Below are 26,719 nucleotides of genomic sequence, written 5' to 3'. Positions count from 1 at the left end.
CTTTAATTATTCATTTGAAGCAAATAAATGTTTAAACATGATACACATTTTAAAAATTGATGAGTGGTGATGATTTTTTAAGTTTTTTTTTTAAATCAGTAATAATAGTTAGTCAGGTTTATACTCCTGTCCTCAATACACAAGAGCTGCTTATTTCCGGCTCAGTACATAGCTATAATTGTATTCTGATTGAGACATGTGCCCCACAGAGAAAAAAGAAACAATGTCTGCCACTATATCAGTATTACTCTAGTAATTTAGTAAATCATGTAGATAATATAGGTGAGTAAGAAGCAAGCTAATTAAAGAGATGGAGTGGAAAGAAGAGGAGAATCCAAAAGGAAGAATTAAGTGAAAGGGATAAATGAAAAAATAAAATAAAATAAACTAGCCGTATCCAGGAGGCTATGAATGTCCTCTTGTTTATTTCTAACAATGCTAGGAGCAGAAGGATAGAACTGAACAAACACTAGCAGTGTTTTCAGTGAATAGCTGGAGAAGCAAGCTAGCCGCAGAGGCTACCTAGTACTCCCATATTCAAAAGTTAAAGAGATAAAGCTAGAGTGCAGAAAAGTGAAGAAAAGAACCAATAAAAACCAGCTTCTTAAATTATTCTAAAATTAATGCAACTATTTTCATTTAGAACTTTCAGAAATACTGGCATATACACAGGCACAAAGAAACATCAGCCCCTAACTTGAATGAGGAGAGGAGAGGGTATATAAAGAGGGAGAAATTGAGGCTGCTTGAAAATCCCTTGCATCGAGTAATAAGGAGGAGAGCTGTTTGGAGTAGATCTTGAACCCCATTAATCCTTCCTTCCTCTGACTTCAAGAATGAAGATTAAATAGAATATACTTTCTATTCTAGGCTAGTCTTTGTTCTCTTAGAATATTTAAGGCTTTCTAATAAAGCACTTCCACCAGCAGTTCAAGAATCCTGGGTACTAGTGCCCACTACTCCTGTTCCACCCTTGGAATATTTTTCAAGGTCACCTAACGGTTTTTGATTGTTAATGATATTAACAGCAGCTATTGATGGCCTGTCCTGTGCCAAGCATGGTGCTGTGTGGTGAATATACTCTCCCATTAGGTATTTTATTTCATTTTACAGTTGAAGAAACAAGTGCTTACAAAGATTAAATTTTCTTTCAAGGTCACACAATTAATAACTTAAGGAGCAATAATCTGGACCCAGAACTGATATAATAAAACTTGCATATTTAATCAGTATAAAATATTACTGAGATGGTCATAGAGTGGAGCTTTACAAACAAAATTCCATAGAAATATTCAAGGATCACATGAGAAATTGTGTTGTTACATAATATTTAAGTTTTGAGGTCATTCATATTTAAAAATATATTTTAGATTTCTTTAAAGATGTAGTATTGAAATCCATTTTTTTCTCCTCTTTTGTTCCACATTTATACTGTCATCTTTACTATCTTCATGCCCTGATTCCCAAGTACAATAAAATACTGGAACTAAAAAGGTTGTCACCTCAGGATGAAAATCATAGTTTTACTTTGACACATATATCAGTCAGGATTTTTACTTATAAACAACAGAATTCGTTCACATGTGTAAGGAGAAAAGGAATGTATTTAATATTAGTGATCCCAGAGTCTTTCCAAAGAACAAAGCATCTGGCTTAAAAGCCACACATCCAGGAACCACTCACAAAGTACATCACTTGACTCTTCCACAGAGAATCTTACTGTCGCTGCTTCTGCGCATGGGTGCAACACCTCACGACAGAGTTGCTACCCCTGTGATCTCTGACCCTGCTCCCTCAGAGAACAGAATGTCTCTATGCCGTCCTGGCCAGAATCATTTCTGTCTACACCTCGTTCTTCAAGTCACTGCATTCCAAGCTCACGTCTCACATTGGTGCACCTGACTGGCAAAGCTTAGGTCACATGTTGGTGCATTACACTCTGATGGGTCCCACACTGATAGGTCACATGCTGACAGATCATAAGATGACCCCAAAGAAGGCAGGCAGAATGAGCTTCTGCTTCCTTCTGCTTTTTTTTCTGAATATTCCTGAAACAGAAAGGCTGCCTAAAATGTATTGGGCAGCAAGAAAGCATGACAGACTTTGTCAACACCAAATAAGAGTAACAATGTAATTTTTAAAAAGAGTTTAGTTAAAAGTTATTTTCAACACCTATAACCTCCACCTTACACTTTTTTACCCTAGTACTTATGTTTTCTGTAGCATATGTATCTTTCCTTTAATTGGTATATACTAGTAACTGATACAAGTTGTGCTTTTTTGCTATTGTCTCACTTGCTGAAATGGATTTACCTACTGGAGATCCTGCTCACTCATCTCCTCCAAAAATAGTTGCAACATTAAATGAATTTTATGCAATATGAGTATAAGGTTTACTTGTATCTCACAGTTTGCTAAACTTTAGCATAGATTATTTTATTTGATGTTTGTAATATATATTATTATTTCTACTTTACAGATAAAGAAACTGGATTTCAGATGGGTCATGTGATTTGTTAACATCAAAAATCTGAGTATGTTGTCCACTGAGTAAAATATTTCAATGGGGCCAATAGTCCTTCACTTAAGTCTTTAACATGGTTTATAAAATCCAATGTCCATGTACTTGCTTGCTTCATTGAGCCTAATATGCTTTTTCCCTCATGCCACCTGAAATTTTGTGCTGCAACATAATTGAATGATTTCTACGTCATTTTGAGCAGCCGGCTTTCTCTCACCTTGTTACTACTTTGCACATGCCATTCCTCTGTCTGAAACCACTGTCGTCTGCCTGTTCTCCTGGTGATTCTCATATTCTTCAGGTTGTTACTTACACGTGACTTCCTTGGAGAAATCTTCCCTTAAGGTTGATTGTTTTCTTTTCTACAAACTACCTGTCACTTTGAACTTAGTCCTATCATAACCTCTATCGTGTTTTTCAATTGGTGTTTTACTTAACTGTTTGCCTATGTAGATTCCACATACTGCCTTCTCTATTTATTAGACTGTAATCTCTGTGAGGACACATACCATGTTTATCTAATCCATCTCAGCAATGCCATATCTTAAAAGAATTAAACTATTTGGCTTGTCTACTTGTATTCTGCCATTCCCAGTTTCAGTAAGATGTGGTAAGACTCTACTTCCCAGATGTAGTAAGTCTCATTCCCACATTCTGGTCCTGAGACATTTTGAAGAGTATAGTGTGGAAACAGTTGGGGATCTAAGCTCAGAAGACAACTTAGAAATACCTGGTAGGGCCAGAAGTGAAGCACCCTGGGTAGGGTCTTGTGTGAATGAAAAGGACATGCCTTGCCTAAAGGCGGGAGGTTTGCAAGAAGAGCAAGTTGGCCCAATATTGTCAGATTCTCTAGTCGTTGAAGATAGTCTCAGAATCACATGTTTATATACTTAATTTAAAAAATGTTACTAACAATTGAAAAAATTAGAACATAATGTGCTATGAGCCAAACAATTCTGTGGACCAGATTCAGCCCTCTGGCCAACAATTTGTGGCTTCTCCCAGAACAGATGATATGAAGTATCCTAAGGAAAGAGAAGCTTTAAGAGGTAAGGAAAGAGATAGGAGAGACTCTGATGGTACAGGCAGGGCACACATTTACTGGGGGTTGGTCCCAAGAACAAGGTAGAACCATAGCTGCCTCCCCGGAAGAGTCCTGAGGAGTTGGGAAGGCATCTTCAGCTGGAAGAGCTGTGAGTGTTTTGAGAGGGGCAGAACTGGGATAAGTCTCAGCAATATCTTCAGTCCCACATGTGCATGACAGCAGAATGCAAGCTTGTATAACATGAATGTCAGTTGCAATATGACACACCAAGAATGAGAGGCTGTTTTCCAATTTTTCAGGCTATGATATAATCTTTAGAGGGGAAATTGGCCTTTAAAATATCTGAGATGAAATTTACTGATAGCTTGCCCCTGTCTTTTTTCTCCTCGATCATGTGTTATAAGAGTTGCTGGAGACAGCTTCAGATGATTATTTAATTTGTAAATAGTGTACAAATTTTAATAGCTTAAATTGTATATACTTCCAAATAAAAATTTGCATTAACCAAAAAGAGTGAAAGAAATTTATTGATAAAACAGAATAATGGGAACATGGAGACAGAATTAAGTTAATAAACAAGATTTTTAAAAAATGATATTTCTTGAACACCCAGTGAAAGTTTAGTCAGGTGCGTGAAGTTTTTCCAAATAAAAATACATTCCCTCATGTCAAAAAATTGCTAGAAAATAACTACTAGAGATGAAGAACAGAATTAATTCATAGTAATACGTTTCTTTTTCTCTTTGAATTAATCCACATGAGCATACATTCCCCTCTATACCCATGACCCTATTTTTAACATTTCTATTTTGTGCAGCAAATAATTGCTGCTCTGTTTTGACAACAAGGGTCGAGGCTATTTCCTAATGTTCCAAGAACATTCTAAACTTCCTTTTAGCTATCTGACTATGAGCTTGAACCTTTTCGTTCTCATGGGCAAAGAGCCAATGAATATTTTTATGAAGCAATTTAGGCCATATTAACTCCTCACCAAATCATAAAGCCTATATTTTCTCAGCAGTTTTATATTTCTCAATTTAAAATGCGTGTGGGGGAGGAGACTCATCTAATGGACTGAAGCATAGTCAGTGATTTAACCAAAGACCTCAGGCTAATCATTTTCTCACTCAGATTTGTCTGTATAGACACACTTAAAAAGGTTCAGCTCACCAAGGCTACTTGTAGAACTGTGTAGAAGAGCTGCAACAAATCAGAATAGCTGAAGCTTTGGGTTACATCAGAGGTGACTATGGATGCACATATAAGGCCCCTCAGTATACAAGTTTCTGTGTGTTAAAATTTCATTTATGATAGCAGAGCATGTTGAAATTTGTGAACAAAGCACTGCTCATTTTTAAGTATGTGATTTAATAAACATAGATCAATGATTTTCATAAATGTTAATTATTCTGAAAAAACATTAATGGACAATATTTTTAAAATATAATTAAATCAACTCATTTTCCCCCTATCTAGGAATGTACATGTCAGTGAGTGCCATTTCCAGATTTATAATTACTTAAATAGATATGGCACTGCGAAGTTCAGTTAAAATGATGAAGGGGTAAATATCCTGCAATTCACCAAGGGAGGAGAGAAGAAATATCCTGCAATTCACTAAAGGAGGAGAGAAGAAATATCCTGCAATTCACCGAGGGAGGAGAGAATAGGGATGGTACCTTTTGTAGATGCTATTTGACAAGAAGTTCATATTGTCTAAATATTACATATTGCCAATTGGAATTGAGTTTTCCTTTGCCCCACACCTGCTAAAGCAGATGAAAACTGGACATCCTTCCAATCATCATCAAAATATACCTCATGGAAAGAGACATGAAGCTTTAAGAAGAGCTTTGATCTCAATTACCCTATCTGAACTAACCTCTTTACATTTTCTACAGCTTCGTGATGTTTTTCAGAACCCCAATGCATACGATTGTGCAGGATGTGCTCTATAAAATTCAAGGAGGTGCCATTCACTTAGACTAGGGTGCAAATGGTAACTGACAAAGTTACACACAATACAGCTAGCACAACTGAGTGCATGCAGTGGCCTGCAGGTTTACCGACCTCTAGGATCAAAATCTCTTCTTTTTGTTATTGTATTCTAGCTGACTAACCCCTATTTAGATGCTTTAATACTAAATATTCTGGTTTATGCATATGTAACCTTCTCTGAACGTGGGTGAATCATTGCTGCCTGGAATTTATTCATTATCAGAATAGAGGAGTATAAGAATGAAGAAAAACCAAAATATGTATTCATCTCTAAATTCTACTATTGATTTTATCATGGTTTGCTCCTCAACCCAATTTATTATTGGCTAATCAAATTATCATCATAAGAGTAAAGCCCGTGATCGTCAGTGTGTGTGTGTCCTTGAACATAGGTGTAGAAAAACCTTGGAGGATAGAAAGAATAAACTCTGGAGCTGTTTTTTTGTTGGGGTTTTTTTTTTTTTTTGGCTACTGTTCTTTTTGATACTGGCCCCCAACAGAGATCATTCGCACATCTGTTGATTTTTTTTCCACGTGGCACACATTTGTACCTTTTTTTAAAATGTTGACTGAATCGCTTAATTGTAGACGAGCGTTCATTTTAATGTAAATCTTACAGTATTACATGAGTGAATGTATGAAAATAGCTTGGAACAGTTTAAATTGGGCAGAATTCTGCTTTGATCATAATGTGCCTCTTCAGCATTAAAATAAACTTGCAACATATGCTGAAAAACATGTGTAATAAGTAAGTGCCTCTTGCATGGTGACTTATCTGGAAAAAATAAATCATCATTTAATAGAATTCAAAATTCATGTATTACTTCTAACAACTAGCAATGTGATGATATGATTAGCATCTTATAATGACAAATATGTACCTGGCTATCTCTGATTCAAAGAAAGAATTCTTAAGTTTTAAAAGTGGCATCAAATTGTAATCATTTTTGGAAATACTTGAAAACACAAAACATTAGGTAGGCAGCTATGTAACATTTTACCATATTGTTATAAACTTACTCCTAACTTATTTATGCTATTTAAAAGATTCCAAAGTGTATGGCAAATATATTTCAATCTTTAGAGCAGTCAGTAAAAATATTATCAGTATTCTCAAATCATGAGGATTGAGAAAAATTAGTAATGACGACAAAGAAGATTTCAACAAAGAGAATGGTTAGACAACAATAGCTTTTGTCTTTTAAAAGTAACTTGGTAAGATATTATTAATTAATGATATATGCAAAGAATGTTTGCCTCAGTATCCTTGAGATTTAAGAAAGAATTATGGTATCATGGGAACACCTAGACACTTGCTGTATAACTGTGTACAAACAACTTATCTTTTCTGACTTTTTCCCCCATCTGTAAAACTGTATCAGTAAGCAATGCTCTGGATTACAAGTAAAAAGAAAATCCAGCTAACTGTGGCTCACTAACAATGGCTTAAGCAAAGCACGTAGGTGCTATGACTATATTAAATCACGAAAATGCGGGAAACCAAACAGAACTAGATAAATCTAAGAAATTATTGCTACATAAAAGATATCCATCAATGTTTACCTTTACTCAAAAGGAATACTTTTGTCACTTCAAGAAATTTTCTCTGAAATAATTAGCCATTTCTTTCCCAGCTAGCACTCATTGTAAACCAAATTTAAAGGTGAGTGTATCTTTCTTTTGGAGACTCTTACAGAAGACTATCAGGAAATCTTCAAGTGTACTCAATACAGTACATTATTACTAATTCAGCATATGCTTATTGATTGTCTGCTCTGTGCCAGGTTGTGCATTTGGGAATCTAAAGACAGAATAAGAAACACCAAAGCAACACAATATATGATTCTCCTCCTTAAAAGTGATAATTTGGAAATAGTGTTCACATCCACAGATACATGTTCTCCAAAAAGTCCTCTCTGTAGAGAGCTCTGTGCAAATGTTCCACAGAACCCACTATATCAGCATGTCCTAAACTAAACTTAACCATGATTTTTACTTCCCTACTTGCCTTTCCCCCAGCTTTCTCCATCTTGGTTGGTGGTATCACCATTAGCTTGTCTCATGAGCCTGAACCCGGCAATCCTTTTGCCTTCTCACACTCTCCATCTGTAGGTTCATGGTGCTTTCGGTTCTATCTCCTAAACAACTTCCACTTTCATGCACCTGGTCACAGCCTTATTTTAACTCCTCATCATCTCTCCCTGCGATTGTTTCAGTGCTTCTCTACTTGATCACCCTGAGTCTTACCTCATTTCCTTTCAATTCACCTGCAATGGACTGAAACGTTTATGTCCACCTGAAATTCATATGTTGAAATTCTACGCCCTGAGGTGATAGTATTATGAGGTGGAACCTGTGGGAGGTGATTAGGTCATGAGGATGGTGCCCTCCTAAATGGGATTAGTGCCCTTACAAAAAGGACCCCAGAGAGATCCCTTGCTCATCCGTTTCACCATGTGAGGTTACAGAGAAAAGACAGCCATCTAGGAAGAAGCCTCTCACCAGACACTGCTGGCACTTTGGTGTTGGATTTTCCAGCCTCCAGAACTATGAGAAATAAATTCTTCTTGTTTATAAGTCACCTGGTTTATGATATTTTTGTTACAGCAGCCTGAATGATATGATATCATATTCCACAGCTTTCTAAATGTTCTTTTTAAAGTGTAATCTAAACACTTCTTTACTTGGCTTAGAAATCTGAACAGCACCCCAGTCAACAACAGGGAGCTGCAGGCTCCCAGACACAATCTATAAGGCCCTTCATGATGGAGTCCTCGTTACCTCATGTCTCACTACTCTTTAGGCTTTCTCTAAATTCCTCTTTTCCCAAATATCTCTACCCCCAACCACCATCCATAGAGTTAGACACTCTCCATTTTTGGAAATACAACATCACATTTTTTTTTTTTTAACATGTCAGTTCTCTCAGGGAAACTAGTCTTTTTTAGATTAGGAACTATTACTATTCTCATCTATCTCAGTCACCTTCCAGAGTACATATTGACCTACTGAGCATCTATTGGTGCTCAATGTAACTTTGTTGGATGAAATAAATGGATACAAAATATATGTATATATATTATATATAATAGAATATATATATATAATGTTGCATCATGAAACAGTATGTATGATACAATAAAATAAATATGGAGATATAAAATTTTAAAAAATAAAAATTCTTGCCGTAATTCCTAATCAAGAAGGACCAAAAGGGACAATTGGAAATGTATAACAGCTTTGCAAAAATAAAGACTACTTTCATGCGTAATGTGCAGGTAAAATAAGAGTTGGACTAAAATATTCATAATGATCATGCGCAACAATGGGGAGCTGGTGTATGTAGCAATGAGATGACCCAGTGCAAAGCAACATGTGTCATTTTTTAACAGCTGTGCCTTAAACTCTGGGGGCCACACTATGTGAATCTCTGATTTCCTGATGTCTACCTCACAGGGTAGGGTGAGTATCAAAGGGGTCACGAAGATATTATGTTTTTATAACTTTTAGCAGAGGACTGAAGACATAAGAGAAAGCCTTAAAGGAGAGTTTGTATTAAACTGAGCCTTAAAGGACAAGCAGAGTTTAACGAGGAGAGGAGGGAAGGCCTTCTACACTGCTAGGCCTATCTAGGGAACAGAAAATAGTTTGGATAAGGTCTGAGAATTTGCATAGAGAAATACAGAAATAAAGTTAAGATCATGGATAGCTGAATGACAAGATTCTTGTTTTTTAAGTCATACAAATCAATTAAAGGTATCAGTGAAGGAGAATCACACCACTAAAGTACACTGAGGACAATGAACTTGGCAGTAGTAAGAATCAGAAGTGATGTCACTGGGAAATCATTCATTTACAAATGAAAGAAACAACACAACTGGCTAAACAAAACTAGACCTTTTATATTTCAAACGTTTAAATTTAAAATGATTTTAAAGATATAAAGTGAAAATATTTGCTCATGTAACTGAAAAATCCATGACTAGGTTCAGGAATGGATGAATCCAAGTGCTCAAACCATTTCGTAACCAGAATGGCCCCTCCCATGCAGTGGCAAGTTGGTTTCCAGGAGATTCAAACTTAACAGCCAGTTCTGAACCTTCAGTGAAGAATGAATGCCTCCTTTTCAGTTATTGTAATAATTGAAATATTGTATTGTAAGGGTCTCTGTTTATGCCTTGTTCACCACTATTTTCTCAGTACCTAGCCTAGCAACTTAAATATAAGATTTTAATATTTTTCTTTAATTTTTTTTGTTTTGACTCTTGTTTTTGTCATTTCCAAGATTGTGATGAGCATGTGGTATATAACAAAGGTCTTCTTTTGTAACATTGTTATCCAGAGAGCTAAGAAATTGTAAACTTTGTCATCACTACTATTTTTATTTCAGAAATCATAAGGCAATAACATAGTAAAATAATTGTATTAATTTAATAGCCTAATAAAGAGCTTTATTACAGTGGGCTGCCACCAACCCAGTTATAGTGCAGCTTTGTTCTACTTACTAATTGAATCTGTTGAATTTTTTGGTTCCATTATACCTAGAATACCAAAGCACCATATCTTTGTCTCCATTCCTTGTGGGAAGAAGACCACTTTGGGTCTTATTTCTGCTTCTAATTCACAGTGAGTCCAATCCTGTCCCATGCAACCTGCAGACTATTGACCTAGTTGCTCTACCCCCTTTGATGCCATGATGGGAAAGCTCATATTCTGGATCTCTCCTGAGGTGTCTAGCCTAATTATATTTTGCATTTATCTCACCCAAATACTTCTTTATATCATACTTTTGTTATATGTTGTTCTTTTTTTCTATTCTTTCTGCATCCCTTCACCCCTTCAGTGTTTATAGTCATATGTCTTCCATCTGGGCCACAACACTCTTGATTCTCTTGATTGGTTTACCTACAATATTTCATGAAAACTATTCTCATGGAAATGTCTCAGTCCATCAAAAGTATAGCATTCAAAGAATTCATAATTGCATCATTTACGCATAAACTATATTTAGTCTGGGGGAGAAAGAAAGAGAATGAGCCAGAAAATTACTGTGAGTCTGACTGAAACAAGGGATGCAATCACAAGGTAAGGTGAGTGCTGTTCTTCTCTTAGAGATAAGGTAACTGGGTCCCAGAAATACTAAATGGCTTGCTTAAGGTTACCCTTGCTGCTAAAGCAAAAGTTAGGACTAGAAACCAGAATGTCTGAGACATGTTTCAGTTCAGTACCTTCCACTTGAAACTGCTCTTCAGTGTGGCTACACCAAGTGTTAAATTATTTAAATATTTTCATACAATTGGCTCTGATCTTCCAAGTCTCAATTCTTCCTCAGGACCTTCCAGACTTCTCCAGATCCAGGAACAAAAGGGTCAATGCCTGGTACATTACAGGCCTCTGGGACCCTGTTTCAATGTAATAGCTAGGGTTCTTGACCAGTGCTCTTGCTGATTATGAAATATTTTGATATCTCCCTTACTGCAACACCATCATGGTGGAAATTCACATATGACCAGGAAAGTGTCAATAGGGCTTCATTTCTGAACCCGTTTGACAGCTGGGAAATGAACAGGCAGGCTTATTGTATATTATAAAATGTTCCATAAGCTAAGAGTTTCTCTTCTCTAATGCATTCCACTATATGTGCAGGTATCTCCTGGACCTCTTTTTTCACCCTATGGAAATCAGACTGATATCAGGGGACTGATATAAATGTTGATACTCTGGCTACTGCTATTGCTCCGACTAATAAAGTCTTGGGTCTCTGACCCGAGATACTCATGTTTTCTGCCAACTTCTGCAAAACTGTGTGAGGCTAACATTTTAGCTTTCAAGGAAGGTAAAATCTCTCAGATCCTTCACACCTTGACAACCGGTACACATTTTCCTAATGAAAGTTTGTTCTCCCTAGACCTCTGCTTTCTAATTCTTTCTTACTACTCTAACTCCTGGATTCAATAATTCCTGCTTTTTACTGATTATTCTTGCAGGACAAATTATTTTTACATGTAACTCAAATTAACACTTTTGTATGAATCCGTTTACTTCCAAATGTTAGTTTCGATCTTTTGTTGAAGAAAAAGGAAAGAATTGAATAGATGTGAAGGTCAACTCTGAAACTCCACTGAATAAATCAGTTCTTTGACCCTATCCCCACATACTTTAAGCCCAAAAGTATGAAATGACCGTCCAAAATGTGTCCCTAGACTCATTTTCTTTTGGCAGATCAGTCTATTTCACACCTGGTGACCTTAGTTAGATGACCTATATCAGAGAGAAGTTATGATTCCATTTGTAACATTTGCTCAATAATATCTACCTTTCTACCACATGGATGCCTGTGAGCTTGTCGAACAGAAACCACTAGTAGGTATTCTTTGAAATGTGTACCTCAGCTATACAATTGCTATTTGAGAAATAGACCTTTCTAATAATGTTTTTTCCAATGAACCTAATACTTATTCTGCATTTTTACCTAAGAGAAAAAAAAAGATAATAGGATTCTGCACCAGAGCTTTAAACTATCTGGTAAAAGTGGCGATCAGTCCAAACACATTAAAATTCTATTTTCCTTTACAAGTGTTTGCTGCAGATGACCCCCACTGATCTTAAATATATTTCTGTATCTGTAACTGAATAGAGGTTTTCTGTACAGCATGTTCTAATGGCACTCTGGCCTTTAGCCAACAAGGCACTGAATAAGGCTATTTTTAAAATACAGAAACTGGGAACAGCTGCAGCAATCAAATTTGATAAAAACAGAGAGGAACTTTGCTTTTTTTTTTTTTTTTACGGTTGTCCAAGTTTAGTCTTCTTTCATAGAACTGCTTTTGTTCTGCTGTATGAAGGGATAGAAGACCAGTACAGTGAAGCCCTTTTAAACAAATAAATTTGAAAAGAATACAACTAAATAGAAGTACCAAAAGTATCAATGCAATAGTATTTAAACTATTTAAAAAGGGATATAACTCTTGTTAGAGGAGGTAGAAGAAGAATGAGATATATTGGCAAAGTTTGTACTATGAAAGGGGTTTTTGGCTTCCCTACCCTCCAAAACAACTCCTTGCAAGCGAAGGAAAAGTCTTTAGTTTCTCGGTGCTGGAAATCTGAAAGTTTGCATTTGAATTTCTCTTGTGCTGTCAAGTGTTGCTAGGGGTGAAAGTACTTTTAATGTTCCATTTCTACTTTTTGAATTATTATTAGTCATAAATGTTACTGTATTTTCTAAAAACTAGATTATCAGTGCAGTTCTTTTTTGACAATGACTTTTTTTAAAAAATGTAAAGGAAAACTTTTTCACAGAGTCTTTTTGTTCTTATCTGAATCTCTCAACATGTCTGTATACAAGGGCTTATTTATTTTTTTAAAATTCAAGCTCTTCAGAAACTTGTCAGTACATGATTAATAAGTGTCATGAGGTGACTAGATTCTGAAAATCTCCTATCCAGTAGTAGCTTGCAAGTTCTCTCTTCTAAGTGGTTTCATATGTGGAAAGGATTTCTTTGCTAACTTTGTAACTGACATGGCAAAGGATATTGTATTTCTTATAAGTATTTACAAATGGGATTAATTTAAAAATTTCATCCAAATAAAACTACTTATGTCAACATTAATTCAATGTAGTAATCCAAGATAGTAATACAATTCTATTTCTGTAGACATAAGGTCATAAAATTAAATTACCTTACTGCATAAGAAAGGGGGAAAAAAAAGGAGAATGTATACAAAATAGAAGTATTCAGGTGTACACTAAGTTGTACTAACTCGTTAATAGCTAGCCTATTTGAAATGATGGTCCATCTGTCCACAATCTGTTATAAGCTTTAAAAAAATTAAAAGCCAAGTTAAGCAGAGTCCTCTATGATTTGAATAATTATTTCCTAGAAGTACTGATGAGTCAAGAACTGCTCATCTTTAAGTGGTGAGGAAAGGATAACATGATGAAGTGTGTTTAGTGCTTGAGACAATAACAATTCATGTTTGACTTCATGAGCGAGGGGTCCTCACTGCTGCATGAAAACCAAAACTCCTTAAACACACACACTGTTCTAAGCAGAAGCTATGACATTCCTGTTGCACAGAGCCTTGAACTCAGCAGGTTCTCAAGGGTTCTCTGGTAAGACACCAGACTTCAAGATATGATCCTACATTTTACTGGTACCAAAAAGTTCCAAGTGAAGGTTGCTGAAAATTAATTCTAGTTAGTCATGTAGATTCTTCTTTGAAGACATACTGCCAGGACAGTAAAATTTATTTCTGACCAGCAATGCTTTTATATACAATAACCCCAAATATAATAGTCTTTCAGTCTCTCACTAGGAATATAATATTTATATATAACCAGGATAGATGGATACAAAAACAGATCTGTTATACAGGGAATTGTTTAGTGTAAATAACTACTCCTCATCATTATGTTTTGTCCTTATTTTAATTTTGACCATTAAGTTTATGAATTCAAATGTATTACCATATTTTTTAAAGTATTATTGTTTCTCACAAGTGTTTTTGTATTTCATTGATATTAAAATTAAAGGACAGTAGAAATATCACATTATATTCTATATCTCAAGAAAATATCTGATAATCATAGTGCTTCTGGAAATTGAATGTAATGACTATGTTGTCATATGTAAAGTAATCTTGGCACTGCCCTCTAGTAAATTGTATTTTAATTTGGGTGTGGTTTTGTTTTGTTTTTCTATTGCTGGAGCTGCTTGATTCTTAGGACAATAAGAGTTGGTGATCTCCCTGGTGGCTGCATTCCCTTAACTGGCATAGTGTCAGGGTGCAGATGCTCTTCCAGAAGCTATTCAGAATTTGCTGACATCAGCCTTCATTCATGAGCACTTGCTTTGTTTAGTGATGGCACTAATATGAGGTGACACGTGAAGTAGCTCGGTTTATAGAAGAGGGCAGAGGAGGCACGATGTTGTGAAAACATTCCCACACACTCTAACGGCTCATTCACACAGAAAACAAGCAAGAGCCTTCAGTCCCTCCACGAGCTTAACCAGGACAAACTGACTGAAGAACCCCGAGGCAGAGGTGTTCATATTGGCTACTAGCTTATGCTCCTAGACTCTCTACCTGCGTTTACTGATCATACACATTGCCAGTTACAGCAACGGATTGCTGTGGGACGTCTTTAAACTAGTCCTCTATGGGTCTTGCGAATGAAATGCTTATGCTTTCTTGGATTGTGTGTCCCACAGGGAAGTTCACTTTTCAAGTATGCCATAACAAAGTGGTTTGCAGGTCCTGAGCTGCTTTGGTCACAATAGGGAGGTTGTTGACAATATGCCATACTGTGATTTCTGGTCTTTACTTTTTTTTGATCCATTTAGAGAAGTTCAGAATTTTAGAATGAAAACACATCAAGTTATAGTTAGCTCTGGCTGGTTGTTTTCAAAAACCAGATGGCTTTGAAAGAGATGATCAAATCCATTCTTTAAAAGTCATTTTTAAAGTCAAGCATGTGATTCCGCTATATGTACACACGCGCGCGCGCGCACACGCGCGCACACACACACACACACACACACACACACACACAAGGGTACTTCAAAAAGTTGGTGGAAAAACAGAAGAATTAAAAGATAATATGACTCTTCTTTAACTTTTTGATGTATCCTCATATATTTCTGTATATATATATCTTAATCTCTCATTTTTCACATTTCAAAAGGGAATGGGATATTTTACACAGCTAGAGTTCCAAATAATTCTAGTTAATCCATTTATGTGCCACTCTCTAATCTTTTTTAACTTTTACATTTTAACCTTTTTGGTTAAAAATCTTTCCAAAAAGTAATTTACATTTCTTAACCTTCTTATAGAGATTGTTCAGAGTATAATTCACACATGACCTGCCGTAATCATTATATATAAGAGTCCTGCAATATGTTTTAATTTGGTAATGACACCTGAAACACTTTAGTGGTAGGATTGTTAGAAGCACCATTTTAAGGTGCTATGTATATATTCCTTTATAGTATTTTTTTCTGTTCCATGACTAATAATATCTAGTTTGTTAGTTCTTGCTGTTGTCATTATGTACAGTGACATGGGACTTGAAGTCAATCATACCCAGTTGGAAAACCAGATTTTCAATTATATGTGAAGAGTTGAACAAGTGACATAGTTTCCTCATCAATAAAATGAGGAGAATAATACCAGCCTCAAAAGATTGCTGGGAGTCTTAAAAATGAAAAATATCTGTAAATCCCTTATCAGAGAGCCCTGTTCACAGTAGGCATGCAGGACATGTATTAATCCTCCCCATTTCCTCTCTCTTGTTCATAGACCCAAATGGTATAGTATGTTCCTTAAGGTGCTAAACATCTGCTTTTAAGTTTACATACGTGTACTGTGAAACACAGTGTCCATATTAATAAATTTTGGCTGAAGTTCTATCCATCTACCCCCTTTTTCAATTCTTACCTTCTAATTTATTAAGTCAGGAAAAACAGCTATTTATGCTTGTGAAAAGTACATCTAAATTAAGAATCAGTATGCAATAGATGGACATGTTGAATGAGAATCCCTGAAGTATTCACTTTAGTAGATAAATTTCATGTATACCTTGCCTTTTTAAAAGTTTATTCTGAATCCTCAGATGTTTCAAATTGTTGCTAGAAAAATGAAGTGTCGCTGATAGACATGTAATCTACACACGCTAAGAAGGTACAACTCCATAGCTAACCTGGTCTTATCATGGCCAAAAAAGGACTTAATAAGTGGATATAGTCAGCTTTTTCTGGTGATCACAAACACCCCTCCTGCATGGATGAGCATACCTACAATGGCTCCCCTCAGGGGTGCAGTACAGTGCTGGCCACCATGCACAAGGGGTGTGCCCTACCCTGATCCACCTTCCCTCCCCTCCCTTCAGTGCCATCTATACTCTATGAAATGCTACAACCCACACTCAGTCTGTGTTTGTAATGCATACTCTTCTGTTCCCTTACATATGGCAGTCTGAAACAATTACATAATGAGACATATTATCAGGGCATAACTCAAAAATGAAGAGACTAAGCTACGAATAAATATTACCCACTTATTTAGCTGTGTTGCTCCTGTGTTCTCTAATCTATCTGTGCCTCTGACTTTCAGATTTTACATTCATACCCTTGATTACCTGTGTAACAAAATAATGCAGCACTGACAATGTTCAAGAAAAGATTTACAAAGTCAAAAGCAAATTCTGCTCCAAAGTAGGGTTTCTTACCATTTTTGTGCTATAATCCTCTTTGCCATTCTGATGAAAGCTACTGATTTTTCTCAGACAAATGTTTTAATATTCATAAAATAAAATATATAGGCTAAAAAGGAAACCAATTATACTGAAATACTAATAAACTTTTGGTTTAGTAATATATGTACTTCCTTATTAACAAATTAACTTTAAAAATCTCACACACAATAACTATTAACATTTTAAAATAATAAAGAGCATAAATGGCATTTTGAAAATTGTATAAAAATAAAGAGTTTAAATTAAATAAAATTTAAAGTATTATTTTATAGAGACTACTGAAGGTATTGGGATTGCAGATTATTAAAATTGGTTACTATTTCTTTAAAAAAAGAAATATTGCAACTACTATAGTGTGATATGGAATATCTGTGATATCTATCAGTAACAAAATCACAAGTACTCATATTTCTACTACAACTATGGTTTCTTGCCTGAATTTATACTTGAAAGAAATACTTAATTTCAATTACATGTTAGTGAAAATAAAGTTGCATTTTTCCCCATTCAGATTCACACACCTGTGTTAAGAATCCTGCTCTAATATGACCCAATTTTTGATGATTTTTAAGTTTCTTCCCTCTGAAGCACCTCTTACAGACTTTCTATTTTAAATATAAAAATACCTAATTTGGAAGATTCTCTTGCTTCTGTTACCCCCGTGGAGATATTTGAAAAGACATGTAACTTTCAGAAACCTGCTATTTTCTTCTTCAAAACCTGCTCATATTATTAAATTGAACAAAAGCAGTATCTTCCTCAGGACAAACACACACACACACACACATCTCAGTATCAGTGTGTCAGGATTTTTCAGTGCTTGACAGATGGCTCTGGAAGGTAGAGCTGACTCCTACCTGGATCTCCAGGTCTGGCTGCAACTTCTGCCTTCCTATTTATGGCTCTACTGCTTTTTCCCACACTCAAGAAAGCCAACCAGAATGCAATGACTGAGCATAAAATTGAATGTTAAGCTGTTCTAGTTTCTTTCGTAATAAAGTTATTTGGAAACTTTGGTGTTTCATGATAAACAACAAATGGATTGTGACAAACTTCACACTACATGAGTGTGATAAGACTCCATAGTGGAGAACAGCTGTTCTAACATGGGTACATACACTGTAGCATTAGTGCTCGGACATTATGTCTTTCAGGCCACTGTGGTGCCATTTAGCATTATGGTAAAGTAAAAACCTCAGTGATCTGAAAGAATTAAAGTCCATAAAGTAAATATCTTAGGCTTTGTGGGCCATGTGGTCTCTGTTGCAATTACTCTGCTCTGCCATTGTAGCACGAAAGCAGACGCAGACAAAATTTCAGTGAGTGAGTGTAGCTGTGTTCCAATAAAAACAAATTTATGGACACTAAAACTTAAATTTTATGTAATTTTTAGATGTCATAATATATTATTGTTTTTAAATTTTTTTCCCACTTTTTAAATATAGTCATGCTCTACATATAACAAACTATGTATGATGGTGGTCCCATATAAGATTATAATACTGTATTTTTACTGTACCTTTTCTATGTTTATATATACAAAAACTTACCATACTGTTACAGTTGCCTACAGTACTCAGTACAGTAAAATGCTGCACAAGTTTGTAGCCTAGAAGCAATAGGCTATATCACATAGTCTAGATGTATAGCAGGCTGTACCATCTAAGTTTGTGTAAGTACATTCTATGATGTTCACATGACAAAATCACCTAACGACACATTTCTCAGAATGTATCCCTATCATAAAGCAACCCATAATTGTATATAAAAGCCATTCTTAATTTGCAAGTAATACGAAAACAGGAAGTGAGCCAGATTTGGTCCATGAGCTATAATTTGTTACCCCTGCTCTTAAATATGACATCAATAGCCAGATAACAAACCAATGAAATAAATGAATCTGGTTGGTTAGGACATCTCATAGAACTGCACTTAAAATAAATTTTAGCTAGAATGTGAGGTGAAGAAGTCTTTGATGTTTTCAGAGGATACTACATGTAGAAACAGACTTCAAAATTATACAGATAGAAACTCTCTCTCTCTGTCTGAATTAGTCAGGACCCTGATCTCAAAGATAACATATAGGGAGCCTCAACTCTATACAGACATCACAGATTGTGCTGCATCGATAAATGTGGAAGTTTTGCAGGAGCAAATTTGTGTAGAACAAATTTAAAGTTTCTTTCTGTCTTTGTTTTTGTTTTTTTCCTGAACACCTACTTAGAAAGATATGGTATTTGTTTACTTTTGCTGCAGTTAGTATGCATTCCACTATTCCTATACAAATCTTTGTGTTAGCAAGAGCATGAATGTTTGAAAGCCTAAGTCTTCTAAATCTACAAAGACTACCATTAATAAATTTGATTATTAATGGTAGAATTGATTTTAAGACCATTTTTTTCCAGGGGGAAAAAAAACAAAGACAAATTAAAAGAAAAAAAATCAGAAGGAGGGTGGTAGACGGTAGCAATATGGTGTGGGTGCAGACAAATCCCTGTGATTCCTGGAGAAGTTAGGACTCACAGATAAACTCTGTTGTGAGAAAGTGTTTCATTTCTTACTGAATAGTTCCCATCAACCAGCCTCAGATCATTACAAAAATTAGCATAAAATTTTACCTATTTAGGAATCAGGCAGTGTAAAATCTGTAATACTGAGTTTGAACTCCAATCCCGTGGTAGTGGTGGTGGTGATGGTTGTTTTATAAATATCACCAGGCACACATCTGGGGCGTTAGTGCTTGCCACAATGTCATTTTCTGGTTGACATATATATAAGAAATGCGTATATTAACACTCAGGCTATAGAGCCAAGCACATTTTAGTGCCGGCTACAGCTGAAAGAATATGTTTCCATTCCTTGTCCATCTGTTCTTGGCAACATAAATTTAAACTAGAAACACAGAATAAGTTTCATGAGAAATAAGTCTAAATAGGATTTAGAACAGCAAGGTGGAGGCTTTAAGTTATTATGACTTGTTAACATTTGATTTTGTAGCTGAAAAATTGTTTTTAGTTGGAGTAATCTTGTGCTGCAGCTACAGTTTAAAATTTAAAAATAATAAGTTTTTATCATTCACTTAAAAAAATGGTGGCTTGGTGACACATTCTGTTTAAAGTGCTTATATTAAATTTGCTACTGATCATGGGCCTACATGAACTTTGAGATTTCAAAGTGCTATTCACTACACAGTTGAACTACACTGAAAATGAATCATTAACATCTCCGAACTCCATGCTAAAATGAAGTCATTAGTGAGGAGTGAAGGTTTTCTGTACAAAATGGATTACTCACAAAACACATTTGCTTGCTCTTCTACAAGCCCAACTTCAGCTATGACCAGCTATTACATGGTTATCTTCTATCATAATCATGCCTCCCAGTGTCTGCCACCCCCTTTGGTTTTTTCTGCTTCTAAAACAATATGAAATCTATTTACATTTGAAATTACACCATAATACATAGAAATATTAACATAGAAAAGGACCATATACTTATTCCAAGACTCCTGCCTTCAAATTGAGGGTCTTGGCACTCTGAGTTAAATAGGTGAGCAGATGACTCTCACTGGGCAGGAGTCTCTGGCATTCTACTGATGTGAGTTCAACTCCTGCTTTCCAGCTGAGTGCACACCTTCAGGTTGGAAGGTCACCTTGAAGCTCACACAGTTTAAGTTCCCTCCCTATGTAAGAAACATTTCCATAATTTTTTAAAGTCTCTTCTTTTCATATGATTTATTTATCAAATGTAGCTTAGTGGTTACACATCAAAGGGGTTGGTTTCAGATTTTGTCTTTGTCACTTCCTGCATATGTAAATATGAATGAAGTAGTTAACTTTTTTAATTTTCAGCTTCTCTATTGGTAAATGCAGATAATCATATTTGTCTTAAATTGGTTTTGACAGGGAGCAAATAAGATAATACTTAGAAAGTAAACAGTTCAGTGACTGGCACTTATTGAACTTTCAACAAACGATACCTATTACTATAAGCCCCTTTCTAAAGTCCTCTGTTACGTTATTGCAGCACTATTTACAATAGCCAAGAGTTGAGTTGGAACCAGCCCAAATGTCCATCATCAGATTAGTGGATAAGGAAAGTGTGGTATATCTACACAATGGAATATTACTCTGCTGTGAAAAAGAATAAAATACTACCATTCGCAACGATATTGATGGACTTAGAGAAAATTATATTAAGTGAAACAAGTCAGGCACAGAAAGAGAAGTACCACATGTTCTCACTTACATGTGGTAGCTAAAAATAAATAAATAAATAAAGACACAAACAAATAAAGGGTTTGGGGGGGAAGAAGACGCAACAATCACAACAATTGCTTGAACTTGTTAAGATAAGTCAACAGATATGATGTGGTGGGGGAGGAGAGAGAGGGAGCAGGGAAGAGGAATGGGTAAAGGGTCACAAAAATCTGCTACAATGTATATTGAGAAGTTAAAATAAAATAATAATAATAATAATAATGATTGCACTGTGCTAATTATCTAATCTGCTATCACACAGTATATTGATAGAATATTCCTTAACATCAGAAAAATATTTCAGGAAGCTACTATTGTTTCTTGAATTTCTACACAAAGTTACCTATGACTATGGACTAGTCACCCAGTGATTTAGGGACTGTCTTCTATTCTATAAAATGAGAAGCTTCTACTGCATGATCTCTGAGTTCTCTTGTTTGAGTAATTTAACAAAATCATGTTTGACAGCATATCCTCATACTTTATTTATAGTGTTGAAATGTGTTTTTGCTGCCAAATGTCTGATGTGGGATGTATAAGTGTTCCATATATACATGTGGAATAACATTAAGTTTGTTGATGTTAAAAACTACTGGTATATTTTTTGGTATTATTTGGCTCTGCATCTATTCTTCCCATTTCGTTTTAGAATAAGCTGACAACAGTTTTTCACAGAATCTCAAGGTTTAGTTAAACTGAGAGTTACAGAAGTAGGCCATCTTTTTATTACTTTTGATATCTAAGACAAAGAAGCTTTCTTTTTTTTTCTCCAATTTTATATATTTATTTTTGTGGTATATAGTGTGTTGTTTCAGTACATGCATGTAGTGCACAATGATTCACTTAGGGTAGATAGCATAGTTGTGTACCCATTAGTCTACTCCTCTCTTCCCCCTCAGCCCCCTCCTTTCTTGGCCTCTGGTAACTATAATTCTACTCTCTTATTTCTATGAGAACCACTTTTTTTTTTTTCAGATTCCACATATGGGTGAGATCATGTGGTATTTGTCTTTCTGTAGCTGACTTACATCACTTAACATGATGGTTTCCTGTTCCATCCATGTTGCTGCAGATGATAGGATATTATTTCTTTTTTTTTTTTTAGCAGAATAGTATTCCATTGTTCCTGTGTACCACAGTTTTTTTATCCATTTGTCTGTTGATGGTATTTATGTTGATTGCATCTCTTGGCTATTGTGAATAGCATTGTGATGAACATGGGAGTACAGGTGTTGTACTTTTTTTGATATGTTGATTTCATTTGCTTTGGGTATATACCCAGTAGTGAGATAGCTGGGTCATAAGGTAGATCTATTTTTAGTTCTCTGAGAAACCTCCATACTGTTTTCCACAGTGGCTACACAAATTTATATTCCCATCAGCAATGTAGGAGAGTTCCTTTTTCTTCATATCCTCACCAGCATTTTTTATTTTCTGTCTTCTTGATAATAGTCATTCTCTCTGGAGTGAGATGATATTTCATTGTGGTATTAATTTGCATTTCTCTGATGATTAGTGATGTTGGGCATTTTTTCAAGTAGCTTTCTTTGTGAAGTGGCTTTCATTTTTCTATCCTCATAATATCTAATAACACTAAATTGTGGACATAGGCAAACACACAGTAACTTACAAAGCATCTATTTCTTTCAGATCTGAGTGACCAGCTGCTGGAGGTGGTTGGCTTGGAAGGAGCCATGGAGATGGGGCAAATATACACAGGACTGAAAAGTGCTGGCCGGCGGCTGGCTCAGTGCTCTTCCGTGGTCATCAGGTAGCTCTTTCTCTGTAAAGGGGTTTGGCGTGGCCTAGTCACAAACTGATTAAAAGTATGCAAGACTCTGATAGCACCATTTGTGTTATTTGTGCTTCCAAAGATAAGTGATTAATATGGATATATTTCAAAATGATAGAAATTGACAAATTTTACAAAGTATTGGTTAGCTCTTAGTTAGGTTCATTGGAATCTAATTCTCTCTTGTTGACTACCATTGATGCACTAATTCTGACATACAAATTTTATCCCCCCTAAACTCATACACACCCACTTTAGCTTACTGAAGCACCAGAATATTTACTGGGAAATTGCCCAAAGAAAACACTGTTGAGGTACCATTAATTTTTTCTGGTCTGAAGTACAACACTGTTTCTGTAAAATTAAATAGTGAATTATTGTACAGTAAAATTTGATATGTGGATTAATTTTTTTTTTGAGACAATTGATTGTACACCTTTGTGTGGTACAGCATTGAATATCAATACCTGTGTGCAAGATGTGATGCTCAAATCAGGATAATTTGCATATTCAACATTACACAATGTAATCATTTTTGTGAGCCTTTACCAATTTCTTGCTAGCACCTCCGCCCACTTTCCCTTCACTTCTCTGTCTTTTATCTAAGATCAAGTGTGCATTAACTTTAAACATTTGCGTAATTTTTTTCCAAAATTTCACCTTTATTAAAAAAAAAAAAAAAAAAAGGTCTATTTTGACTTAGGGTGAAACCACAAAATTGTAGCCCAGCCATAACTGATGTTATTGAAATAAAAGTATTGATACTGCAGAGTCTGAAACATCAGACACCTTTTCTTTATGTTTTTAACATGGGGCATGAAAACAAGGAGGCTCGTTTGGCTGTAGGAATTCTGATTGTGTCATTAAACACAAACCCTGACATTTTTCTTTTGGCATCGACATTTACTGGCAAGCTCTTAATATTCCTGGACCAAGGTATTCACTTAGGGCATTCATTTAGAGTGAAGAGTTGCAACCTCTTTCAGAAGACATAAATTTAGAGCCCATCTATTATCATATTTGCCTTCACTGGTCTTGTTATCTTATCTCTTACATATAGTCTGTTATATAAAATATTTCAGATTTATACTTAAAATAAGATATTTTCCCCCAGGACTAGCAAGTCTCTGCCAATGCAGATCGACGGGGAACCGTGGATGCAGACCCCATGCACAGTGAGTAAAGAGAAGCTGAAATGTTATGTCAGTTTCACTTTGCTTTCCAGACACTATATACTCCTATAATTAAATAATGACGATATCTAATCATTTTTCTTGACTTCTTTAGGACCTGTCAACAAATACCTTTTTTTCTTAAATTTGTGTGTCACAGCCATCGCATTCAGGCTTTAGGCATTATATTCCATTGGCAATGATTTAGCTTTTGAATGTTTGTGTTAATCTAAGTGTAACTTTTAAATACCATAGACCAATTATAAACTCTGGAACTACACAAAATATTGATAAATTTCTCTTAAGCTTTCTTGTGTTTATTTCAGGACACCTTATGAGAAAATTATTGTGGGACCTTCAGACATGAGTCTCCCTGAATTTATTACTCATCTGTTCTTTTGCCTCCATGGGGGATTTGAGGGCTTCCTTCTCCATAGAAAAAAATCCACTTTATATTGTCTGTCATAATTGTTTTCTCCATAATGGGATGTTATTTAAGTCAGACATTTTGGCCTCCCCAAATTTTGATTTTCATTTGAATAGTGAATATTTTGTCACATTTCAAAAACATGCTAGGCACTGCTCTCAGCACTGGAAATAAAAACATAAACAAGATCAACAATATGATTGTCTCCAAGGAACTTGCATTCTGATATACAGGAGACTAAACAAACAAACAAACTGATCTATAATAAATATAACTTCAGATTACAAAAGTTATGAAAAAATAAGGAGAAATGATAAAGAGGAAAGGGGTGGACTATGGAGGATACTACTTCCAATAAGTGGATCTGGAAGACATCTTTGAAAAGACGCAGCCAAAAGCTCAAGGTCAAAGACACAGTAAAGAGGATGTAAAGGTGTGAAGGTGTGACCAGAACTTCTAGAATTTGGTCTTTCAAATCATTTTACCATCATTTTTTTCTTTATCATCATTTTTACCATCATTTTTTTGCTACCACCTTTTTGACAAAGATGAGGTAAGAGGTAATGTAGAAAAGGTGGACAAGGGACAGATCATGTAGAAAAGAAAATGATGGTAAAGAGTTAGCATTTGATTCCAAGTTCAATAGGAAGCTATCAAAGGATTTAACCATCATCTGCTTTCCATTTTTATTTTATTTTATTTTAATTTATCAATATACAATGTAGTTGATTTTCATGTCCCTTTACCAATTCCTCTTTGCCCCCTCCCTCTCCCCCATTTTTAAAGTTCACATTGGCTGCTTTGTGGAGAATGGATTGTACTGAGTAGCAGCTGGGAGACAGGTCTATCCATCTAGGTTTTGGCATGGATGCAATAGAGAGGGAGAATGGAAGTGGATGGATTTGAACTACAGTCTGGAGGTGGAGCAGGAAGAATTTCCAAATGAGTTTACTTGGGGTGGGGGATGGGGGATGTGGAAAAGAATCAAGTCGAGGTTAACTCTCACCTGTGAATGATGGTGCCATTTCCAGAGTAGTTGGGATGGGGAGAAACTGGTTAGGGAGTGACAGGGAGGGTCTTAATCTTACACAAGCATTGTGCTAAGTGCATGTGATATATGTGAATATTTCTTAAATACTCACACAAACTGCAAGTAATGAATATCACCATCTTTCAAATGGAGAAAACAGGCTGTAGGAGGTCGGGTGTATAGCAGATATAGCAATCATACCCAGAACTCTGATTAAAACCCCTTCTGTCAAACACTAGTTCAAACAACTTTAGCTATGGAGTCCAAACAACACAGATTAGCATGTAAGAAGGAATTTTTAATTTTCTCTCTCTAATGGTTGTATTCTGATGCTATTGGCTCGACCTTTGTGTACAGCACATAAATAAAACTTTTTGCTTGTTTGGAGTATATTCCTTTCAGCCACCTGAACTCAAGCCTGTGAAATCCATTACTTCATAGTAATAATAATAGTAGAACAAACTTGTTTAAAAATCTCTCTAAACTGGCTCCTTCCTATGTCTTCTGCTATTCCTTGGTTCCAAATATCTTTTTTTAAAAAAGGTCCTTTTTCTTCCTTTATGAGCATGTACAGACTTACATTGTGTCTGTTATTCTTCACTCACCAAAGGACACTTCTATGTTCACATTTATATTTACATGAATATTAAAGGTGTCGTTAGTGGGGGGTGGGGTGATGTTGGCGATGTTGGTGGTGATGGTGGTGGTATTGTAGGGGTGGAGATGGTTATCCTAATGACAGGAAGAGGTAAAAATATGATGATGGTGGAAATAGAGATAAAACTTGTGGCGATGGTGGTTATAATGCAGGATGGTAGTGGTGGTGTGATAGTAGTATTCTTGTTTTAATGAAAGGCCACTTTTCATAAGCCTTGGTAACCAGAGAGTAAGTTTTAAAAAAAGGACAATGAAACCAAATATCTTCCCTGAGTACTCTTTGTATCCTATTAAACTCTTAGGGAGAAGGGGAGTTTAATCTCCATGCCCTGCTTTGAGTCAAGAAGCACTAATGGTAATGATAATATCTAACATTTTTTAAGTTCTTAGTATGTGTCACGTACAGTTCTTGACCTGTGTTGACACATTTAATTCTCACAAAACCCTATAATTAGCCTTATTTTGTAGATGAAGAAACAAAGACAGCCAAAGGTTAAATAGTGTATGTGATCCTATATAGCCAATGTGGGGCAGTGTAGAAAGGAAACCCAGGTGGCCTGG

General features: G+C 35.6%; 1 protein-coding gene across 6 annotated transcripts in view; it reads left to right on the top strand.

Annotated features, from left to right (window-relative positions):
• DGKB (diacylglycerol kinase beta) overlaps nt 1-26,719 on the top strand; it is a 633,703-nt gene that overhangs the window by 585,379 nt on the left and 21,605 nt on the right. For all 6 annotated transcript variants that reach the window (XM_063099140.1, XM_063099138.1, XM_063099137.1 and 3 more), the window contains 2 exons: nt 22,731-22,851; nt 23,987-24,047. In XM_063099140.1, the coding sequence (XP_062955210.1) occupies nt 22,731-22,851; nt 23,987-24,047 (182 nt within the window). The remainder of the gene's footprint in view (nt 1-22,730; nt 22,852-23,986; nt 24,048-26,719) is intronic.

Source organism: Cynocephalus volans, chromosome 6 (assembly GCF_027409185.1).
Source record: "Cynocephalus volans isolate mCynVol1 chromosome 6, mCynVol1.pri, whole genome shotgun sequence".
NCBI classification, from domain to species: domain Eukaryota; kingdom Metazoa; phylum Chordata; class Mammalia; order Dermoptera; family Cynocephalidae; genus Cynocephalus; species Cynocephalus volans.
This window is presented reverse-complemented; position numbering and strand designations above follow the sequence as displayed.